Below are 21,719 nucleotides of genomic sequence, written 5' to 3' on the forward strand. Positions count from 1 at the left end.
ATAACAAAATGCATGTAATTTCTATTATTTTTAGAACTTTCAATTTTGAACATAAATTGTCCATATTAAGGTCACCATACCATAGCTAAAATCTCTTCAATGAGATTCAAGAAAATGTGTTTATACATGGATAAGAAGTGAAAAGAAGGGGTACAATTTCTCAGTTATGTGTCTTTTATTAATTCAGAGAAAACTGTAATGGGTTGAAAAGCACTTTCAAGAACCTCCCTCTCCCTCTCTTTCAATTAATCTGGAGTATATTGAGCTTTTTGCTAACGAAACATATAAGGGGGGTTTAATTAACCAAATAGATGTAAAAATTGCCAGTTATCTTTTTTAACGTTAAATGAAATCTATTTATACTAATGATATAAATTAGAACCATTTCAACAAAATTGTCATACAATTAGCATAAAATATAATGTACAACAAACAATTGTACTTTGCAATGCACTGCAAAACCTTTTAATATAGCCGGAATGACTCTGTTTATACATTTTTTTTCTAAACAAATATCTGTGCCGCAAAATCCTCCTTTTGAATAATGATGAATTCATATAAATATATATTTTAGATTTACTCAATGGCATAAACCTTTGACTAAATAAATCCCATTTTCTTTTATTCTCATAAATTCAATCAACTGTTATTCCTGCAAATATTGTTTTCAGACTCTTCTTTAAGCTGGTGAACCAGAGAGGAATAAAAGAGTTGTTTTTTATTGTCTGTTAAGCAGGTTTTCCTTTTCTTCTGTTCTTTTAATAATAAGATGACCAAAATTAATATAAATTCCCATCAATTGCCATATTTGTCCTGGAAAAAAGTAAAATAAATGTAAATAACATGATTTATACTTGTATATAGATTCTATGCTAAATCATCTACCATTCTGACTGACAATTGGTACATGAAGCTACAAAACAGGTTATGAATCACATGACCCATGAGAAGTGACAATAACAATGGTCTATTTTATAAGCACAAAATATTTTTCCACTACAAAAAAAAAGGTCTATCAAACAGATCAGATATATTTAATAATTTGAAATACCTAAATTTTGTCTATTATACAACATACTGTTAGTTCAAACATTTCTGTGTGCATTTGTTTTTGTGGTTGATGAACAAATTATGAAATTTTTATGATTTCTGGGAAAGCTGCATACAAATAATACGATCAAATTATAAATGCATGTCATTATTTTTGCAAAAACTAATAGTGTAGAAATTTAAAAATAATATCGCAAAATTTCTCAATTTCAAGTTATTTTAATTCTTAAACCAACAAGAAAACGCTGAAAGAAATGTTTCAGAACAATCTAACTACAGATAAGATATATACAGGTACGGGAGTTTCTTGCTACATTAAAGACCCTTTGGTGGCCTTCAGCTGTTGTCTGCTCTATGGTCGGGTTGTTGTCTCTTTGACACATTCCCCATTTCCTTTCTCAATTTTATTTGATATCAGAATGTGAGTTCTTAATGTATTGAGAATCTCACCTAGTCATACTATTCACATTAATAATTACCTCACCATAATTTCTTATATTACAGTATATTAATAGCTCATGTGAATGCCAACCATATCTACAGCTTATACAAATTGATGACATAACATTGGGTTTTAAGTGCCAGTCTTTGTAAGAATCAGGCAATTTAGGTAAAATTAAAACATGATCAGAAAAAAACCACTGAGCTAATCATGGTATTTAATAATTACCATCATCCTGAGCTAAAAATTATTAGTCTTTCGTTTGTGTGTGTCTGGTTATATCAAATAACTTGGTTAGAAAATTGGTTAGGATGATAGCAAATTACAGAGTTATCTCCCCTTATTCGTTAATTTCTAGTGCATTTCAACCAAATTAAATCTTCTATTACCAGAACAGAAAATGGAAATGAATGTTATTTTTGTGCATAACTACATATTATGAACTGAAATCAATGTCAAATTAGTTTGGTTTATTTGGTCATGTTTTCACCACTGCCTAATTCTTAGGCAGACTGGCTATTAAATACAAATGTATGTACAAACAAGAATCAAATGTTTATGCTTTTTTAGAATGACTTTGTTCAACTTTACACACCATAAAGTCATCATCTATGGTAAAATATCTTATAACCCATGATATCAAATACAAATATTATTCTATTCTAATGGTATATTTTTTATCATTTGTTACTTTATTTATATTTAGTCTGACAGAAAAATGAAATACTTAAAATACATGAATAATCTATATGTTTTCAAGAAAAAGCTAGTAAGCTTTAAAGATATATCTATTTACCTTTTTGATTTACTAGTCTAAAAAGATGACTGAAATTCTGAGAATTTTATATGGATTTGATATTGTGACAAATGAAGCATATAAAAAAGTAAGTGGCTAACACAGTGCTTTCAATTCCACATTTTAAGCAAAAACTAGTAAGCTATAAAAACAAGCCAAGAGAAGATCCACTGCAAGAAAGATAAGCAATTATTTACTGCTATCGAATTCATTTTCTGTCTCACCAATCTTTTAGTTAACCAGATGCTCCGCAGGGCGTAGCTTTATACGACCGCAGAGGTTGAACCCTGAACGGTTGGGGCAAGTATGGACACAACATTCAAGCTGGATTCCACTCTAAATTTGGATTGTGATTAAATAGTTGACACAGCATAGGTTTCTGACACAGAATGAATGTATTCAAATGAACTTAAAATTTTTGTTTTCTCTTAGAGCAATTCACTATGCTGTTGAATATTAATCCTCTCAAAAAAATGTTTGAAGAAATTTTCTTTTTATTTATGAAATTTCAAATGAGAAAAATTGAACCCAATTTTTTATTCACATCCCCCTTTCCCTTATTCCAAAACTAATTTCAATTAAAATATTCTAATGGAGTTTGCAACAATTACTACTCATTTAAATACATCATAAAATATTAAGATGTAAAAAAAACTGCTTGTTATCACTGAATGGTAAAGATTATTTAAATTTACCAGTTGGTAGTAAAAAGTGAATATACATTGTATATTGTATATAACAAAGATTTAAGTTGATTCTGGACAAAGAAAGATAACTCCAATTAAAAAAAATTCTTGCAGATATTTCTTTCTTACTATACTGGACAAAGAAAGATAACTCTTAATTAAAAAAAAAATTGCTATTTCACAATATTGTGAAATTAGATATTTCTTGCCATTGCACAATACTGTGCAATTGAAATGACTTGCTATTGCACAATACTTAATATAATAATTTTAGATCCTGATTTGGACCAACTTGAAAACTGGGCCCATAATCAAAAATCTAAGTACATGTTTAGATTCAGCATATCAAAGAGGCCCAAGAATTTAATTTTTGTTAAAATCAAACTTAGTTTAATTTTGGACCCTTTGCACTTTAATTTAGACCAATTTTAAAACTGGGCCAAAAATTAAGAATCTACATACACAGTTAGATTTGGCATATCAAAGAACCCCAATTATTCAATTTTTGATGAAATCAAACAATGTTTAATTTTGGACCTCGATTTGGGCCAACTTGAAAACTGGGCCAATAATCAAAAATCTAAGTACATTTTTAGATTCAGCATATCAAAGAACCCCAAGGTTTCAATTTTTGTTAAAATCAAACTAAGTTTAATTTTGGACCCTTTGGACCTTAATGTAGACCAATTTGAAAACGGGACCAAAAATTAAGAATCTACATCCACAGTTAGATTCGGCATATTAAAGAACCCCAATTATTCAATTTTGATGAAATCAAACAAAGTTTAATTTTGGACCCTTTGGGCCCCTTTTTCCTTAACTGTTGGGACCAAAACTCCCAAAATCAATACCAACCTTCCTTTTATAGTCATAAACCTTATGTTTAAATTTCATAGATTTCTATTTACTTATACTAACGCTATGGTTCGAAAACCAAGAAAAATGCTTATTTGGGTCCCTTTTTGGCCCCTAATTCCTAAACTGTTGGGACTGAAACTCCCAAAATCAATACCAACCTTCCTTTTGTGGTCATAAACATTGTGTTTAAATTTCATTGATTTCTATTCACTTTAACTAAAGTTATTGTGCGAAAACCAAGAATAATGCTTATTTGGGCCCTTTTTTGGCCCCTAATTCCTAAACTGTTGAAACCAAAACTCCCAAAATCAATCCCAACCTTTCTTTTGTGGTCATAAACCTTGTGTCAAAATTTCATAGATTTCTATTAACTTAAACTAAAGTTATAGTGCGAAAATTTGAAAATGCTTATTTGGGCCCTTTTTGGCCCCTAATTCCTAAAATGTTGGGACCAAAACTCCCAAAATCAATACCAGCCTTCCTTTTATGGTCATAAACCTTGTGTTAAAATTTCATAGTTTTCTATTCACTTTTACTAAAGTTAGAGTGCGAAAACTAAAAGTATTCGGACGACGACGACGACGACGACGACGACGACGCCGACGACGACGCCAACGTGATAGCAATATACGACGAAATTTTTTTCAAAATTTGCGGTCGTATAAAAAATCAAAAGAAAGATCATACACCTTTAAACATTAAAACATTAAAAAAAAATTAAAAATAATGATGAACGCTGTATGTGAAGCAGCATATAGGCACTTCTGTTAAATTTGTTTGAATTCTTTATATATTAAAATCCTTCCTAAATTTTGTCAATGACTTTCAACATTTTGTATTGGATTACTACTAATGACTTTAAATCTTACATTTGTGTTATTTCATATTTTCAATATATATCCCCTCTCAAGAGTTAGTTATACTCCCCTTCCCTTTTATCAGAATAATTAAATAAGGAATAACCTACTGTGGATTCAATTAAATTTGTTGGATACCAAATTAACGTGGATTTTGTGGGTACAGAGGAAACACAAATTAAAAATCCAACAAATTTCTTTTTTTTTGCCAAAACCAAGAGATTTTATATCCATGAATATACAAGTTTTAAGTAATCGACAAAAATTGGTACCCTTGAAAAAAAATGAATCCACAGTAATCTATGTTTCTTAAAATTTCCACAAGAGACAGACCCCCTCTTAACTAATTTTTTATTGAACATTTTCTAATATATTTTACTATGTCACAAAAAATATTTGTTTGTCAGTTAGTAGCAAACAATCTCTAAAGTGTACAACTTATGTTAAGGATACATGTAATGAAGGTTGTGCTATCTGGTCAATTAATCGTTGAAACATAGAATTTGAAGAAAGATTTACCCATTTTCCAATTAAAAAATAATTCTCAATTCACAATTATTTCATATAAATAAAAAAAGTGAATAGTGATTGAGTTTACCAAATATGTTTAGAATTAGAAATAGAGTACAAATGAAAACTGTTTATACTTTTGTTAAAGGAAATACTATATTTTCTTGTGATTTGATGAATGTTAGATGAGGTGCTTCTACATAGGAGGAATGTATATGAAGAACACAATTCTACTGCAATCTACACAACATCAAATCAGTGCAAATTTAGCACACAACACACCTATAATCTTCTTCTTTATAATATCTTTAATTCTGAAACATAACATAGCAGGCAATGATGTGATGTGATGAAAAAAAATAAAAAAAATAAAAGATGAATAAGTGTTTAAAACTGTATATGTGAATAAATCAAACTAGACAATATGATTTTTTTCTATGCAAGCAAAAATTATGATAATATGTGCATTTTTTATAACTTTAAAGCTGTATTCCCTATGACATAAAGTTAACCAATCATTAAAACATTCAGCGTTAAGTTATCAATTTTAATAAGTCATTTGAGAGAAATAACGAACTTTTCAATGGAAATGGCGATTTCTAATGTGGTGATGAAAATGGCATATTCAAGAGAAGAACAACTTTATGTGTATTTCATCTTCAATTCCCCCTAGATAATCCCACTTGCTGATTTAGGAGTAAATCAAAGTTCAATGATCATACAGAATTTTTTATCATAAATTTTTGTCAAAATATTTTTCAGAAGAATTCAAGTATAACCCCACTTGTTTTAAAATCTATTCTTGAATCATATATAAAAATAGTTGTAGGTAGTAACATATTTTGTAATCAGAACTATTACTGAGTGAACACATTTGTTATTCCTGTTGTCTTGATATCCCCTTTCAATTCTCCAATTTACATGTACTTCAAATTTTTGAAGTTGTCTTATGTACTACCCCCTTAAAGATTCCTTAATAAAAAAGATAAATAAATGAAGAATGTTTTTTAACCTCCATCTCCTCAACAACTTGAAATTTATGAGCTTTTTACAAACGTTCTCACATTACCAATCAAACAATTTTAAAGCTGAGGTCAATTTTGAAAATCTTTATTTTCAAAAATTATAACTTTTGTGCTTACAACCTATCATTTTAAACTGCAAAGTTCCTATTTCCAAATCTTTTTTCCTTGTCAAGATCCAAATCAAGCATTTGAAAATTTACCACAGATAGCAATAAAGATGACAAAAAACATGGAAAGAATGTGATGAAGTATGAATGAAGCAATCAATACACTTAAAAATTATTCAATAACGCAGAACAAAAGCATCCAAGGACTTCATATCACCATATGCATGCAAAGCATACAAAATTTATTATGTGACATATTTCACCTATGTAGTTAGTGCAAACGCAAAGCTCAAGATTTTCTCTGAAATAAATAATACAGTCTGTGTTATAGTAAGTTATTGACCTCTAGATGTCTTTTGGTTATTTGTATCGAATTTTTACTAATGTGTACCTTTCATCTATTATTTATGTTAATTGGACTGAATTTTGAGTAAATTATATAATTTCAAACAATTCATGCAATTTTTAGAAAATGTACATTTAAAGGAATGCATTCCCCCCAAAAAACAACTGGTATCATTGTGTTATAATACAGCATATTTATATCTGATAGGTGGAATTATGATTTAATGAAATTATAATAATTCAGTCCTTAGAAGGTAAAAGTTTTCATATAAATGATGTGGTATCTTAAAACCAACATGCAACTTCATTCATATTTTCACCTCTTTTTTTTTTTTTTTGTGTAACCCTTATTGCATAAGATAGTGAAGAGTTCACATAAGGGAGATAACTACATAAATACTAACCTGTAAAGATGTCATAACACCACTGGCTATAGATGATATTTTTCCTGCTACTTTAGTAACACCTTGTCGTACACCATCTTTAATCTCTTGTAAATCGGGTCCACTATTATAAGATCTATTTTTAGAGGAATTGTCACCAAAATAATCGTCACTAGATATACTGTTACTTCCTTGAAATTTCTGTAAATTTTGTTTAGTTTCAAACTACAATAAAAATTCAAAATATAATATAATATAATCCAAGAAGTCATGATAGATGCAATTGGGTCTTTGGGAGTATTTGATATGAACATGCTTAATTATTTATTAGTTCAGTCTGTGAAAAATGTGAAAAATCTCTCATTTAATTTCTCATTGTACTCACACTAGTAAAATGTGAGAGGTTTTAAATTTTCACAATCAAAAGAGTTGCTGCTAAACTGAAGGTGGATTTATTCACTGGATACCTGTTTTCATGGATTTCAAGGATAAAAGATAACCAAGACTATAATTGTGATAGTATTACCAAAATTCTAGAGGCTTTTTTGCAGACTTTGGCAAAACCATGAAATCAAATATATTTGAAAATCCAATTTTTCATCAATCCATGAAAAATAAATGAATCCACAGTAAATAAATATCACCTTGCACACTATAAAGGCATAAATTCTTTCCCAAATGAATATTTACATAAGAGGTGACATGATGACAAAAAAAACAATTCATTTAACAAGAGCGCAATCTACGTACATCTGAATCTCTACCTCCAAAGTATTGGTCTGATGAAATGGCTTTTGCGTTCCCAAATTTTTTCTGTGCATCTTCTGCAGATGAAGTTGTGTTGTAATCATAAGCCTTTCTACTTCTACTTGGTCTGAAAATAAAATAAAATTTATTTGAATGGTCCTATATGTGTATCAGAATCTTGACAACAAATACAAATCTGACAATAGAATGCAGAAGATGATAAAGAATTGAGGAACTGCAACTTCATCGATTATGTTAGTACGTTTTTTCTTATACTCTTTCTATTATGTTCATATATTTACAATATTTTTTTTAAATTTTCTTTCTGTGTATTGATTCAATGCACTAAATAAAGTCAACAGTAGTATACTGCTGTTCCAAACTCATAAATCGATTAAGAAAAAAAGAAATCTGGGTTAGACACTAAAACTGTTAATAAAGATATATATATATATATATGTGTAATTATTTTTATGTCAGGGGAGATAAGAAATTTGCACATTTGTTCAAATCAGGTGTAGATAATTATGATGCATATTTCTACATATAAACATAATTTCATTGTTTTTGTGAGACAGTACAGAAAGTCAGGTTAATAATATAATGTTATTTTCATTTGTTTAAATCCTTAAAATTGTATTCCTAGAAATACCTGCAAAATTTTATCAATTTCTGTCCATAAATGTTGGTTTCACTCAACAAAAAATGATTGTCCTTTAGTATATTTTTTCTCCAAACAAGGACATATTGTCAAATTATATCCTCCAAACAAGGACATATTGTCAAATTATATCCTATGTCAGAGTTGCATGTATAATGAAATAATATGTATAAATGTAAAATAATATATACAAAGGGCAATGAAATCCTGCAACAATGATATTTCTTATTCTAAATACAACAGTAACAATTCTGCAAATGTTTTTTTTATATTTAAGACTACTGTGGTTTTTGAGTCTCATAGTAAGAATTTGTATTTCTTTTCTTTTTGAGATTTCTTCCTTTTTCTGTTGCGGAATACTGAGTGATTATGGTTTTCGGACTTTATATACTGTTTTACGCACCATTTTCATTTCATCAAGATTTCACACACCAAACTTGTTCGACATCTTTAATACATTTAGATTGTAATATTCAATATGCTTTGTATAAATCCTAATTCTTTGTATTTTCTTTTTGTAGACATTAGTATGAACAGTTGAGTTGATTATACAAATAATATAATAACGCATGATGTATGGACTTAAATATTCGATTGCACGGTATACATGTATTTTGAAAAAATGTTATATTAAAACTGTTTGGTGTGTACCTCCTGCCATATTAGTCTTTGTTGTTTCTTTATATAGAATGAGAAATTATTTATTTTTGGACAAGCATAGCGAGGTAGAATATAACCACTGCTATTGACTTTAAACCTTGAATAGTCTTACCGGTCATCTTCATTCTTTGATGGAAAATTTTCAGTAAAGCTTTGTTTAGATTCAAATCTATCTATATCCCAGCTACCAGATTTATTGCTGCTACCCCAACTACTTTCTTTACTTCCCCAGCTATTGTCTCTGTCTATATCAAATGCACTCTCATTTCTACAATTATAAATACAAGATAACATCAGGCGCAGATCCAGCAATTTTAAAAAGGGGGGGGGGGGGGGTTTCAACTATATGCTCCCGTTCAAATGCATTGATCGGCCAAAAAAAAGGGGAGATTCCATCCCCCCCCCCCTGGATCTGTCACTGAACATACTGTACATTCATAATTAATATTTCATGACTAATCAATTTTTAAAATACAAGTTTAAAGCAACATGGTATAAATTTTCTTCATGCTTGTATTTTTAACATGATATCAAATATCAATGAAAATAAGTAAACAATATACATGTGTGTACATCGTCCAAAAATATCAAATTTATTTGTATGAGCTAAAGAAACATTTTAATTTTGCGACAATGTACATATTGCTTTTATCCTGAAATTTACACCAGCCACTTGGAATTTAGTTGTTTAAATCTAAATCATTGTCTCAAAATGTTTCAAAGAAATCAACATTGTTTAAATATGAACTGTGAAGAGGACTTAAAAATGAACTGTTACCCAAAATGAAATATACACATTACTGCGAACTCAACATGGAAGCAGGGTAGCAGGAGCCAAATAAACAAATAGATATTTGTGCACCTGTTATTTGTACAATATTGGTTGAATGCATGATTAATGGATCTACAGTGAAGGAAATTTACAGTACTATGTATAAAGTTAAATTATTAAAGCAAATAAAGATCAAATAATACAAACTTACTTGGGTCAATTTATAAAATTCTGTGATAATTCTATTTTGCTTTCATTGTAACTGTTTACAAAACATTCCTGGTTTATTTCAATTGGCTTGAAACCATGTGCAGATTGTTTTCTTTGGTCCCAAAATGTGCCTATCCTTGCAGAAAAAACCTAATCATACTGTCAACCTGCTTAATCCAACATTTTTTATTGGTCCCCCAGTGTGTCAGATAATTATAGATTATCGTTGATCATCTCAACCAGATTGATTTTTCTCGCTTGAGCTGGTACAGCGAAAGTGAGAAAAGCAATCGAGTTGAGATGACTAATGATAATCTGTTTATCACTATTTTACCTATGACGACGTTGTCAATTTCAATATCAATTTCGTTAGCATCGCCACGTGGCCTCCTTAGTTTCTAGCGATAATTTTTCCATCTCAAGCGAGAAGCATGATATGAAAATTATCACAAAAAAAGATCAAAGGAAAAATGCACAAAATAGTGATAACATAGGTTACACTGTACTTACTTGTTCCCTGAAAATCCCATATCATCCAGTTCATCCTCAAAGAAATTTCTGGATCTTGTCGGTTTACTGCTATATTTATCTAATCGTGATTTGCTGTCTTTATCTGGAGAGTCTTGGTTAATTGTCTGCATATCTGTCATAGCTGAGTGACTAACTCCTCTGAAAAAGAATTTAATAAATTTATACTGGGATATAAATGAAAGATAGAGATTAACTATTGTTAATCATTTAAAAATAGTATATATACCAACAAATATACATATATGGTATATATACTATATTTTTATGGTTTTACATTTTTCTCACTGATACACATAGTAAGTATGGCTTCTACTAACGAAAGCTCCATTTGGAGTCTATGTGTTTAGACTACTTATGTCAGTACACCTTTCCTTCATTGCCTATTATTAATCATTTATTTTATTTCAATTTGTTACTCTATTTTCTAATTTTAAACATAAATGTAAGCTGAGTTGCAACCAAAACCTTTATCATCACCTTAGCTATATCAGTTGTCTATGTCATTTGATCATTTAAAGATATTCAAGCATTAACATTGCAAAAATTATACCGCGATGTTCATACAGTACATACTTATGTCCACTAAATCCCATTCCAAGTCTCTCAAACTGTGCTGCTTTCTTTGGATCATTGATCATTAACTTGTCTTCTTGTTTCTTTCTCTCTATACTCATATCTTTATATGCTAACTTCATAGTCGCCCTGTAAAATAAATAAAATATGGTAATATCTAAATTCCAATAGTCAATTTAAAAAACTTCCTCTTGTTTTGATCAATATTCAAATTAACACACTGCAGTTCGATGCATGCACAATTTACATTTTTGTAAGGAAAGGAATGTTGCCAAGGGACATAACTCTTTAAAAGTAATTGATTGGCACTCATTTTCAAATAATCAGAGACATTGCAGATACAAACCTTTGATACAAATTCAATAAAAATCTGGTATAAATTGAACATATGAGAGAATTAACAATGCAATATTCCACATAATTAATGTATCCAAAATGCATAACTCTGTAAAATTTAGACAAAATTCCGTCCAGCGTTTTAGGTAGTTGCAGATAAGTGGGACAGAAGGACACACAACAAATAAACCAACTCTTGATGACTATAACCAACCATTTTAGAAAGCAAGGATAAGCAAGGGAAGTAAGTGTATACAAGGCAGATAATTATTTTTGTTTAAATTACATTTGTTTATCTTTCTGTTCTTGTGTTTTTGCCTCTTCTACCGCCATATTCTTAGCTAGCTCTTCCCTTTCTTTATCAAGTTGCTGGGCTTTATTCTCAATTTCACTGAAATTTGCTTTTACTCTTTGAGCACCAAATCCTTTCTGAAATCAAAAGTAACATGTAATTGAATACATGTGAAATAAACTTCAATAAGCAACAACAGATTTAAAAAAAAACATATATTATACAAGAAAAAAACCCAATGAAAACTCTTGTTGGTTTATTTTGTGTGGATCGATCAGTATATCATTTGGATATGACTTGAACTCATATTTTTCTTTTGCAGTCTTCACAAAGAAAATCTTTGGACTAATACTAACCGATTTTTTTGCTCCTCCTGTTTTCTTGGCACCTATCAATGCCTTTCTTGGTTCAGCAACAGCCATAGCTTGGGTAGGAGACATACTCAAAGCATGATCAACAGAAGGACCTTCTGATGGATCTGAAAAAAATAAATTTACTTATATATCGTTTATCTTCATGAACAAAACACAGACATGCATGGTGAACCCGGTTATACATTTTCACTTTCCAAATTTTTGGTCTAGATTTTCGGATAAATGTCAGATCTTCAATCCAGAAAATGTATTTTAAATGTGTTTAATTTGATTTAATGATTCATATGTATAAATTTCAATCTCATATTGTATACTATTTTATGACATTTTTCAAAGCTCTGATAATTCTTATTCAATCCACTGTTGTGAACCAAATAGACATTTCTTGTGAGAGTTTAAAATATATGTCAAATAAAATAGTTCAAGAATACAAAAAACGATCCTGAACAAGTATGTCAATTCTGAATTATACTATTCACACATTTTTTTAATTTTTAATCAAATTTACTGCTATAAATAAATGTTTTTCTTTTTTATCATAATAATATCTGTAGAGTTTATTTTAACTATCAAATCTGTAGAGTTTAGTTTAACTATCAAATGAACAAATAGTTAAGTGTAATTTTTTATAAGACTATAAAATCATTTCATTGAACGTGTTAAATACAATAAACAGAAATAAATGCATTCAATGCTTTTTGCTAAAATAGTACAGAAACAATTTAGCCTTAATATATGTATGCATACTAGTAAAAAAATTTCAATCTATTATAGTGGACCATACCTATTTCCTCTGCTTTACTGAGACTTCCATTTTTAATAGGCTTTGGTTCTGAAGTAAATGTGAGTTTCTGATTGTCTTGAATCAAATCAGGTTCTTTATCCTCTGTATGGGCATCAAAGAAATCTACTTCCTTGTGTACTGGAGATGTAGAATCATGATGACTTTCTATGTGTACCTAAAAAACATATACACAATAATTATGTGGGATCATTATGACTTTCTATGTGCACCTACAAAACATATACACAATCATTATGTGGGATCATGATGACTTTCAATGTGCACCTACAAAACATATACACAATATATAATGATGTGGGATCAAGATGACTTTCTATGTGCACCTACAAAACATATACACAATAATGATGTGTAATCATGATGACTTTCTATGTGCACCTACAAAACATATACACAATAATTATGTGGGATCATAATGACTTTCTATGTGTACCTAAAAAACATTTACACAATAATGATGTGTAATCATGATGACTTTCTATGTGCACCTAAAAAACATATACACAATAATAATGTGGGATCATGATGACTTTCTATGTGTACCTAAAAAACATATACACAATAATAATGAAGATCATGATGACTTTCTATGTGCACCTAAAAAACATATACACAATAATAATTTGGGATCATGATGACTTTCTATGTGCATCTAAAACACATATACATGTACACAATATTGGGTTAATGATTACTTTCAATGCAGTTGCATATTTAAATTGGAGGGGGGACCTGACCCCCCTTTTGTTTGAAAAAATTGGTTGATTAAGAAGAGAATCACTGAAGCATGACTGGGGAGGCCCCCTCTTAGGCAGTCAGTAGGCCCCCAATTATGAAAACTTCTGAATCTGCAACTGCAATGTGTAACTAAAAAGAAATAATTAGGGGCATAAAATTGATCTTCTTGTTTTCTTTGTTTCCATATTCATATGCCAGCTATGCTGGCACTTATGGTAGAAGCATCGTTTTGGCACAAAGAACGATTACTCTTTCTAGACGACCCATCTGAAAAGTTTTTTAATGGCGACCAAATTTAACGTTTTAACGCGATCTTGACTAAACGGAACAGATCGGAATAATTTCGATGTTAACTACAAATTAATTTTTATTTGTTTGATAAAACAAGAATTCAGAAATTTTGGTAACTTGTGTGGCTTATTTAAATTTTATTGTACCACGGAAATTACCGAAGTTAGGACAACAACATCTGACGCCATGTTTCGTCTGCTTCAACATTCCATTATAAATCAGTCAGGTCAAAACAAATTACCTGAATAATCAAAGGTACTTCATTTAAAAGTCACAAAATCATAGTAAACGATTACATATTTAGCGTAAAAGTTCCGTCCAGGCATGGGAACACAGAAAAAACTTCTGCAGGCAATACATATCGGATTTTTTGTTATGGCCATGCGGCATGCGGGGGTAAACTCCGGTAAACTCTGGTGCACTGGTTGACCATGAATACTTTTGTTCATCTGCCACATTATTCCCCACATCAAGGAAAAATGATAATTATACTGTTGAATGTGATCACTGTTATTTATGTAGTCAATGACGAATCCAGCATTTTTCATAAGGAGGGCCTGCTGACGGGGCACTCTAGTCATGCTTCACTGCCTTCAGTGATTCCCTATATAGTCAACAATTTTTTCCCATGAAAAGGGGGGGGGGGGCGTCCCCCCTCTGGATCCTATGGTAGCCCACAGACTAATTTAAAACTTAACAAAAGTTTTAAACATAAAAGAATATTCAAATAATTCACAATCTTCTTATTCTGTACTTCCTTTGGCAAACTCTCAACAAATCTTTTCATTGATTATGTCACACCTTATACAGTCCCAGGAGATGGAAACTGTTTTGTTTTCTCTCTCTTAGTTTAATCATAAAAGGAGACTTGAGTCTGAGTAGTACATTTAGAACTGACTACTGTATTTATGGTATGCTCCCATATTGTCCAAAATTGGATTTTATGGGAAGATGGAGTTATGATAACCAATGAGAATACCATGACTTTGATAGGTATATATAGGGCTTGTTACTTGGAAGTGTGTGGGGTACATCTAGCTGCAGCAGACTAGTCACCTGCATATTTTATGCACCAGTTTAAACCTGTCAGATAAAAAAATTCACTCTACCAAGTACTTTATCACTATATCACTATCAGGTTCACATTATATTTCAACCTATATTTATATTTAGCAATACACACTTATGGTTATATAACATCACAGTACCAAAATTGTACTCAGAAACCAAATTGCACCTTTTTAGTCAAAAAAACTTCAAAAATCTTGCAAGTTTTCTTTCACCATGTGGAGTTATCTTATTATCATCTTTTTATAATGAGCAAATTAAATTTGTTACCAGCATCCTTTTCTTCAAAAAGTAATAGTTAAAGCATGGAATAATGTCAAATTGTTCGAAATATTTGAAGAAATAAAACAAAATCTGTTTATATCCCAGGTTTAAGGATTTGAAATTAACCATACATGTAATGATGTATGGAATTTGGGAAATGACCTCATTACAGTATCATCATGATGGATTGTTTGGATGTAATTTCAAACCTATTTTTCAATGACTCTACATGGACTCAAAATTAAATTGGTGTAACTATATTGTAAACAAGGAAAGTCTACAAAATAAACAAAGAAAAAACTTTTGTCTTGTACATAAAAAAAAAGTTGGTGACAATTTAGGTGCAATTTGGGTATTCTCATGTTAGCAACTTCACAACAGAACTACAAATTTATTTTAATGACCAAAAAAAAAAAAGTACAAAACTAAAGGCAATAAAATATTTTGCCACACATAGTCTGATAGGACCACAGATGTATATTAAGCATATAAAAAACACCAAATTTTTTATGTCAGTTCAAATCAAACATATTTTAATTTTGGATCCTTTAAACTTCAATATGGACTAATTTGAAAACAGTTATCAGGTGAATCCACATATTTGTATTCAGCAGAAGTCTCTAACTAAAATTGAGAATGGAAATGGGGAATGTGTCAAAGAGACAACAACCCGACCAAAATAAAAAAACACAACAGCAGAAGGTCACCAACAGGTCTTCAATGTAGCGAGAAATTCCCGCACCCGGAGGCGTCCTTCAGCTGGCCCCTAAACAAATATATACTAGTTCAGTGATAATGAACGCCATACTAATTTCCAAATTGTACACAAGAAACTAAAATTTAAATAATACAAGACTAACAAAGGCCAGAGGCTCCTGACTTGGGACAGGCGCAAAAATGCGGCGGGGTTAAACATGTTTGTGAGATCTCAACCCTCCCCCTATACCTCTAACCAGTGTAGAAAAGTAAAAGCATAACAATACGCACATTAAAATTCAGTTCAAGAGAAGTCCGAGTCTGATGTCAGAAGATGTAACCAAAGAAAATAAACAAAATGACAATAATACATAAATAACAACAGACTACTAGCAGTTAACTGACATGCCAGCTCCAGACTTCAATTAAACTGACTGAAAGATTATGATTTCATCATATGAACATCAGGCACAATCCTTCCCGTAGGGGGTTTAGTATCATACCATCATAACATATATGAGAAGAACATAACCCGTGTCATGCCAACAACTGTTTTTAGAATAAATGTGTTTAGTTCCGACGCAAAGACCTTATCAGTGACTCAATATTAACGCCAAAATATGCAATCTTTAATGACTTGACAACAGTATCGTAATTATATCCCTTCTTAATTTACATATCTTCTTAATTTCATATGATAATAAGTCCTACAAAAATATTGAAAATGTGTACATTTAATTTTTTTTGTAGCTACTCTCATGTGAAAGCAGTACCTTTTTGGTCACTATTTATGTGTTGCATCTAAATAAGAATTGTCAGATTGTAACACTTTATAGTGACCGAACAGGTTAAACAAATACTTCTGAAGAAACCGAAAAAGAAGACAACTTGAAACAGCACCAGCCATGCCAGTATACATGTATGTATGAATAAAAACTCAGATCCGAATAGCATGGACAATACAGGGGCGGATCCAGCCATTTTTAAAAAGGGGGTTTCCCAACACAGGAAAAAGGGGGGAGGGGGTCCAACTACTATATGTCCCCATTCAAATGCATTGATTGGCCAAAAAAAGGGGGGTTCTGACCCCTGGAACCCCCTTTTCAATTTCAATGCAATATGTTAGTTCTATGTCCTTGTGAATATATCTTGAGGAAAGTTATCAATAAATCTGCAGATAATGCAATTTTATCAAGAGTTTTGTACATTTTCTGTTATAATTTTCATACAATCAGTGAAACATTTAAACAGGCTAAACTAAATTTTTATTGCTGAAAGTGTCAAACAATGACAAGTGTTTTATTTACCACTCATGTGTTTTTGTGAGAAAAAAAAATCTTGTGCAATATTTGGAATTAAAGGGAAAGAAGATCCTTTTGCCTCGCACTGGCGCATGTCAATTGTGAATATATACTTACCAAATATATTTTCTTTATCTTGATACTCACAGAGACATTATCAAGAAGTACATATCATAGGAAAAATACACAAATTACAGATAAAATATTTAAAACACCCTATTTTAAGTACATCTCCTGCCAAATCAGTATTTGTTGCATCTAAAGATAAGTATAATCAATGTAAATAAGGTAATTTTTGGAAGAAAAACCCAAAATAAAAACCATATACCCCCAATAATGTTGTACCAATAACCCCAAAATCAATTCTAATCTTCCTTTTGTGTATTGACCCTCCTAGTGAAATTTCATGGAGATTCATTATCTTATACTCAAGTTATTGTCTAAAACCAAATGTGTCTTCTTGAAAACAACTATCACATGATTAAGCATTACTGGAAAGCAAATTTTTGACATGCTTGTATTTCCCATTTCCATTCTCAATTTTATTTTGCTGTCATATAAGAACTTGAAAAGTAAGCTACATCATGTACATGTATAAACAAAAACAAATATATGCAAGAAATGACATAAAACCATAAAAACGACTCTGAATTTAATAGTACATGATATTTATGTAGAACTCACAAACTTGAGATGATCAGAAATACAAATGGTTTTTATTCGAGTCAGATTTTTATTACCGAAACCCTTCAGCGATATCAATTAAAATAATTTAGTCAAATTTTAACACTAGTATTAAGGTTTATCATAACAGTCAAATTGGCAAATATGGTCTTAATAATAATTATCACCTAAAAAAATACTGTGTACAGACTGACATATGTGCGGTTTGGGAAGTTTTTATGTTTTTAGATATATAAAAGTTAAATTTATTTTGCATACCTAAAAGATAAAATCATTTTTGATAAAGATCTGGATACAAAATATTTTTTTTTGTCCTATGCTTGAACAGATTTTATTCATCAATCTTGGAATCAGAATTTTTTCAGGAAAAATAGCATAACCCCTCATGCCTTTTCAAGTTCTATGTTTGTTCCCTAAACATTTTCCATCTGAACTTTCTTTTAGACATAAACAATACGTTAATGTAGCCTTCAACATTCGTTCTGAACATGCATGAAATATTTGCTACTGGATGTTAAACAACAAACAACCATCAATACATAGGACATTGTCTTAGTATAAAGTATAAAGCTGGCATTTAAGGTAGCGCCTTCCTCATATTATCTTTATATCATTACCTCACATTTTTCATAGATGTCCTATTGAATATGCCAAATGTGACATATTTTAATATGGTTAATGATAAATGAAGCTAATTGTATTGAAACACTAATAATACAGATTTTGATGACAGCTACCTTTGTACCATGTAATTTCATGGCCTGTGTTGCTAGTGAGTGTAACTTTCCTTTATACAACTCAGCTGCTCGGCTGTGGTATTTCTGCTGTGAGTCTGAAGATGTACAACCATGTTGACGGAAAAAATGTGTCTGCAATGAAAGTACTTTGATGTAAAACATTGATTAAACATTTGATATAAACATTTTGAACATATGATATATAAGAATTATCAAATATATGTGTCTGCTACAAGCAAATCTTTCAAGTATCACTTATAAGAACTTGATAAAATTCCTATAATATTCCCAGATTTTTTATATAAATACATACATGTACATTGAGCATGCATTTAAAATATATTTTTTTGTGTAAATTATGTCAAGCCGACCTCTGATCTAAAGTTAGGACAGATTCAAGGCTTTAATCATGTTATTCCTGTCAAATTATGTATATGCCAGTTCAAAGTAAGGTTCCTTTAAACATGTTAATTAAGTTTTGGCCATTGTCTCACAATATTCATGCTGGATTCTTCTGTAGTAGAGGCTTTAGCATTGTTTACTTCCTCTTCCTCATGTTCCTGGGTCCCCCGGGATAAAGTTAGTCTCATTGGCAATCATGCCACACCTGCACATGTCCATATTAAGATATATATACACAACTGCACTATTGATTCAGTGCATAAAGCAGTTTAACATCTAATGCATATGCTAATGTACATGTAGTATGCTAATTGGCTATTAATAAAACTAATTTTCTGTGTCATTTGGTATCTTCTGAAGAATTGTCAACATCTGCTTTTTTATAATGATGTCTTCCAAAAAAATATTTGAAAATGGAAACACATAAATTTAGTACAAATGTTGCATTCCCAATATGTACATGATCTACATTCATGACATTAGAAAGATTAATGTCAGCATGGGTTTTTTCTTCTAGGGATACAAGATACTTGAGGGGCTTTATCCTGATTCCGGAAAATAGGGTGTTCTAAGCATTGGAATTTCGGGATTGACACTTTCTGGATCCATGGTTTCTTCATTCAAATTTCGAGATGTCAAGATCTAAATTTATTTGAAATTGGGACATCAGGATTTCTTATTTTTAAGCCTGGGATTTCTGGATCAGTACCCCTCCTACACCCCACCATACATGCCATACTTACTAATAGTATGTGGTTGAATACTTACAGCATTTGCATTTCCACCAACTTGCATGGCTCTTAATTGTATCCATGTCCAACTAGTATCCAGCTGTGTAGATCTGATAAAGGTAATATGGACCCCTAGGGATCTGTGAACAGCTGAACAATCAATGCACAGGAAAACACCATAGGTTACACTTGCCCATGTTGGATTATTGCTTTGACAATCAAAACATTGCTGAAAAGAGAATGGAAATATACATTTTTTGGAACATTTAAGTCAAAGTAATTAAAACAGAGAAGGCTCTGTGTTGAAGGCCATACTTTGATCTATAGTATTTTTTTTTTACTAATTGTGACTAGGACAGAGAGTTGTCTCATTGGCACTGATATCACATCTTCTTTTATCTATGTACAAATGAAGTAGGATTACTTTGACAATCAGACATTCCAATTCTTTTTCTTAAATTGAATTAACAGTAGATCTAGAGGTTTCCATATAATATTATGTAATCTATTTGGAAATTATTTCAAGGATATTTTTTTTCAAAAGAGATAAACATGATTTATCACAATGTTTAACAAAACCTTTTGTATTTGGACCTGTCATGTCTGTACATGTATATAATTACTGGCTTTAATACAACTGAATGAATGAATGCAGAAAAGGCAGAGAGCACTGCCATTGATTGAGTGTGAGTACAAGCAGTTGTGAAGCTCTTAATACTCAGTATGAGTACTACAGTGTTATCGAGCCTGAAGGTCATTAACTTGATAACTTATTCACTAAGAATGAACGAATATTGTGGTGTTAAGGCTTTGGTTAGTTGTAGTCGGAGATAACTCTGAAGTCCAATGGTTGTTTTGCCAGACAAGCTGTGGCTGTTGGAAGTCAGAGTTATCTTGGACTAGTTAGTTGGAATTTCAAAACACTTGGTGTTGTTCTTGTATTATTTTTCAAAAAAGTTTTCCAAAATATTTATTGTCTGGTAATAGTTTGTAATAATTGTTAAATTTCTTGGCAGTATTTTTTCCTATTTGATGGTGCTTTGTTTAATATTTTGTCTGGAATGATCTGGTTCTATAACATGAACCAGACCCTTGAAAACTTTATACATAAATATATGCTTCTGGCTTGAGAGCCTTGTCTGTAGTAATGGTTTTTATTTGGCGAGTATATGAGACATAATTATCTTCTCTGGTGTTGTCCTCAGATACCAACGAATAACAAATGATTTTTTACATAAATATAATCACAAATTCCCTTCAGATACAACACAGTTATCATTACATAATTCAGATAAAAAATGCAGAACCAAGACCTTCGAATGGTAAAACAGAGAATGTCTGAACAATATCTACTCGATCGAAATTCGTCTAATGTGTTTTACGCCGGTAGTGACAGGTGGCATTATTACCCATTAACAACGTCTCATATGTTAGAAGAAAGCGGTTATATTTAAGTATTGTTAAAGATATTTGGCTTTTTAAAAGTCATTGAACAGAAGTAAAATTTTAAGTGTCTCAAATGTCTTACTTTGTTTGTAGGAATTGAACGAAGACGTTTGAAAATTGCTTGAATATCTGTCTTAGACGGTTGATCTGCCATTTCGGTGACGTTTTCAATGAATCACATGACCTTCTTGTTTTTGCATCCGGGGTGTGTTTGAATACCATTCTGAAGATAGGAATATAATTATCTTATCGGGTTATATCAATATCTAGAATGATATATCAATTTCATTTGTTGTTTTAATTTCCGATAATTTAATGTTAAAGCCGACTTATTTTTAACC

General features: G+C 30.8%; 1 protein-coding gene across 3 annotated transcripts; it reads right to left on the bottom strand.

The window, feature by feature from the left end:
• Positions 1-153: 153 nt before the first annotated feature.
• Positions 154-21,581, bottom strand: LOC134687417 (ADP-ribosylation factor GTPase-activating protein 2-like). Of its 3 annotated transcripts, none has more exons than XM_063547702.1 (13): positions 21,461-21,569; positions 19,970-20,161; positions 18,800-18,931; positions 13,000-13,174; positions 12,198-12,319; positions 11,836-11,978; positions 11,214-11,342; positions 10,620-10,778; positions 9,240-9,395; positions 7,810-7,933; positions 7,081-7,284; positions 5,482-5,513; positions 154-813 (listed from the first exon to the last, which is right to left on the bottom strand). In XM_063547702.1, the coding sequence occupies exons 1-12, from the start codon at positions 21,530-21,532 to the stop codon at positions 5,508-5,510; spliced, it is 1,614 nt and encodes a 537-aa protein (XP_063403772.1). In that variant the 5' UTR covers positions 21,533-21,569; the 3' UTR covers positions 154-813; positions 5,482-5,507. The 3 variants fall into 3 exon arrangements, with proteins under 3 accessions (XP_063403772.1, XP_063403770.1, XP_063403769.1); XM_063547700.1 differs by lacking the exon at positions 5,482-5,513 and adding an exon at positions 6,595-6,632; XM_063547699.1 differs by lacking the exon at positions 5,482-5,513 and having other exon boundaries at positions 21,461-21,581.
• Positions 21,582-21,719: the final 138 nt, after the last annotated feature.

This window comes from Mytilus trossulus, chromosome 10 (assembly GCF_036588685.1).
Source record: "Mytilus trossulus isolate FHL-02 chromosome 10, PNRI_Mtr1.1.1.hap1, whole genome shotgun sequence".
Classification (NCBI taxonomy): Eukaryota; Metazoa; Mollusca; class Bivalvia; order Mytilida; family Mytilidae; genus Mytilus; species Mytilus trossulus.

Excerpts from the sequence above, each read along its gene's own strand:
- LOC134687417 (XM_063547699.1), bottom strand. The coding sequence starts at position 21,532 with ATGGCAGATCAACCGTCTAAGACAGATATTCAAGCAATTTTCAAACGT. Across the intron at positions 11,979-12,197 it reads CAGGAGGAGCAAAAAAATCG|AAAGGATTTGGTGCTCAAAG; the intron begins GTTAGTATTAGT and ends TTTTGATTTCAG. Across the intron at positions 7,285-7,809 it reads TTGGAGGTAGAGATTCAGAT|TTTGAAACTAAACAAAATTT; the intron begins GTACGTAGATTG and ends TTTTTATTGTAG.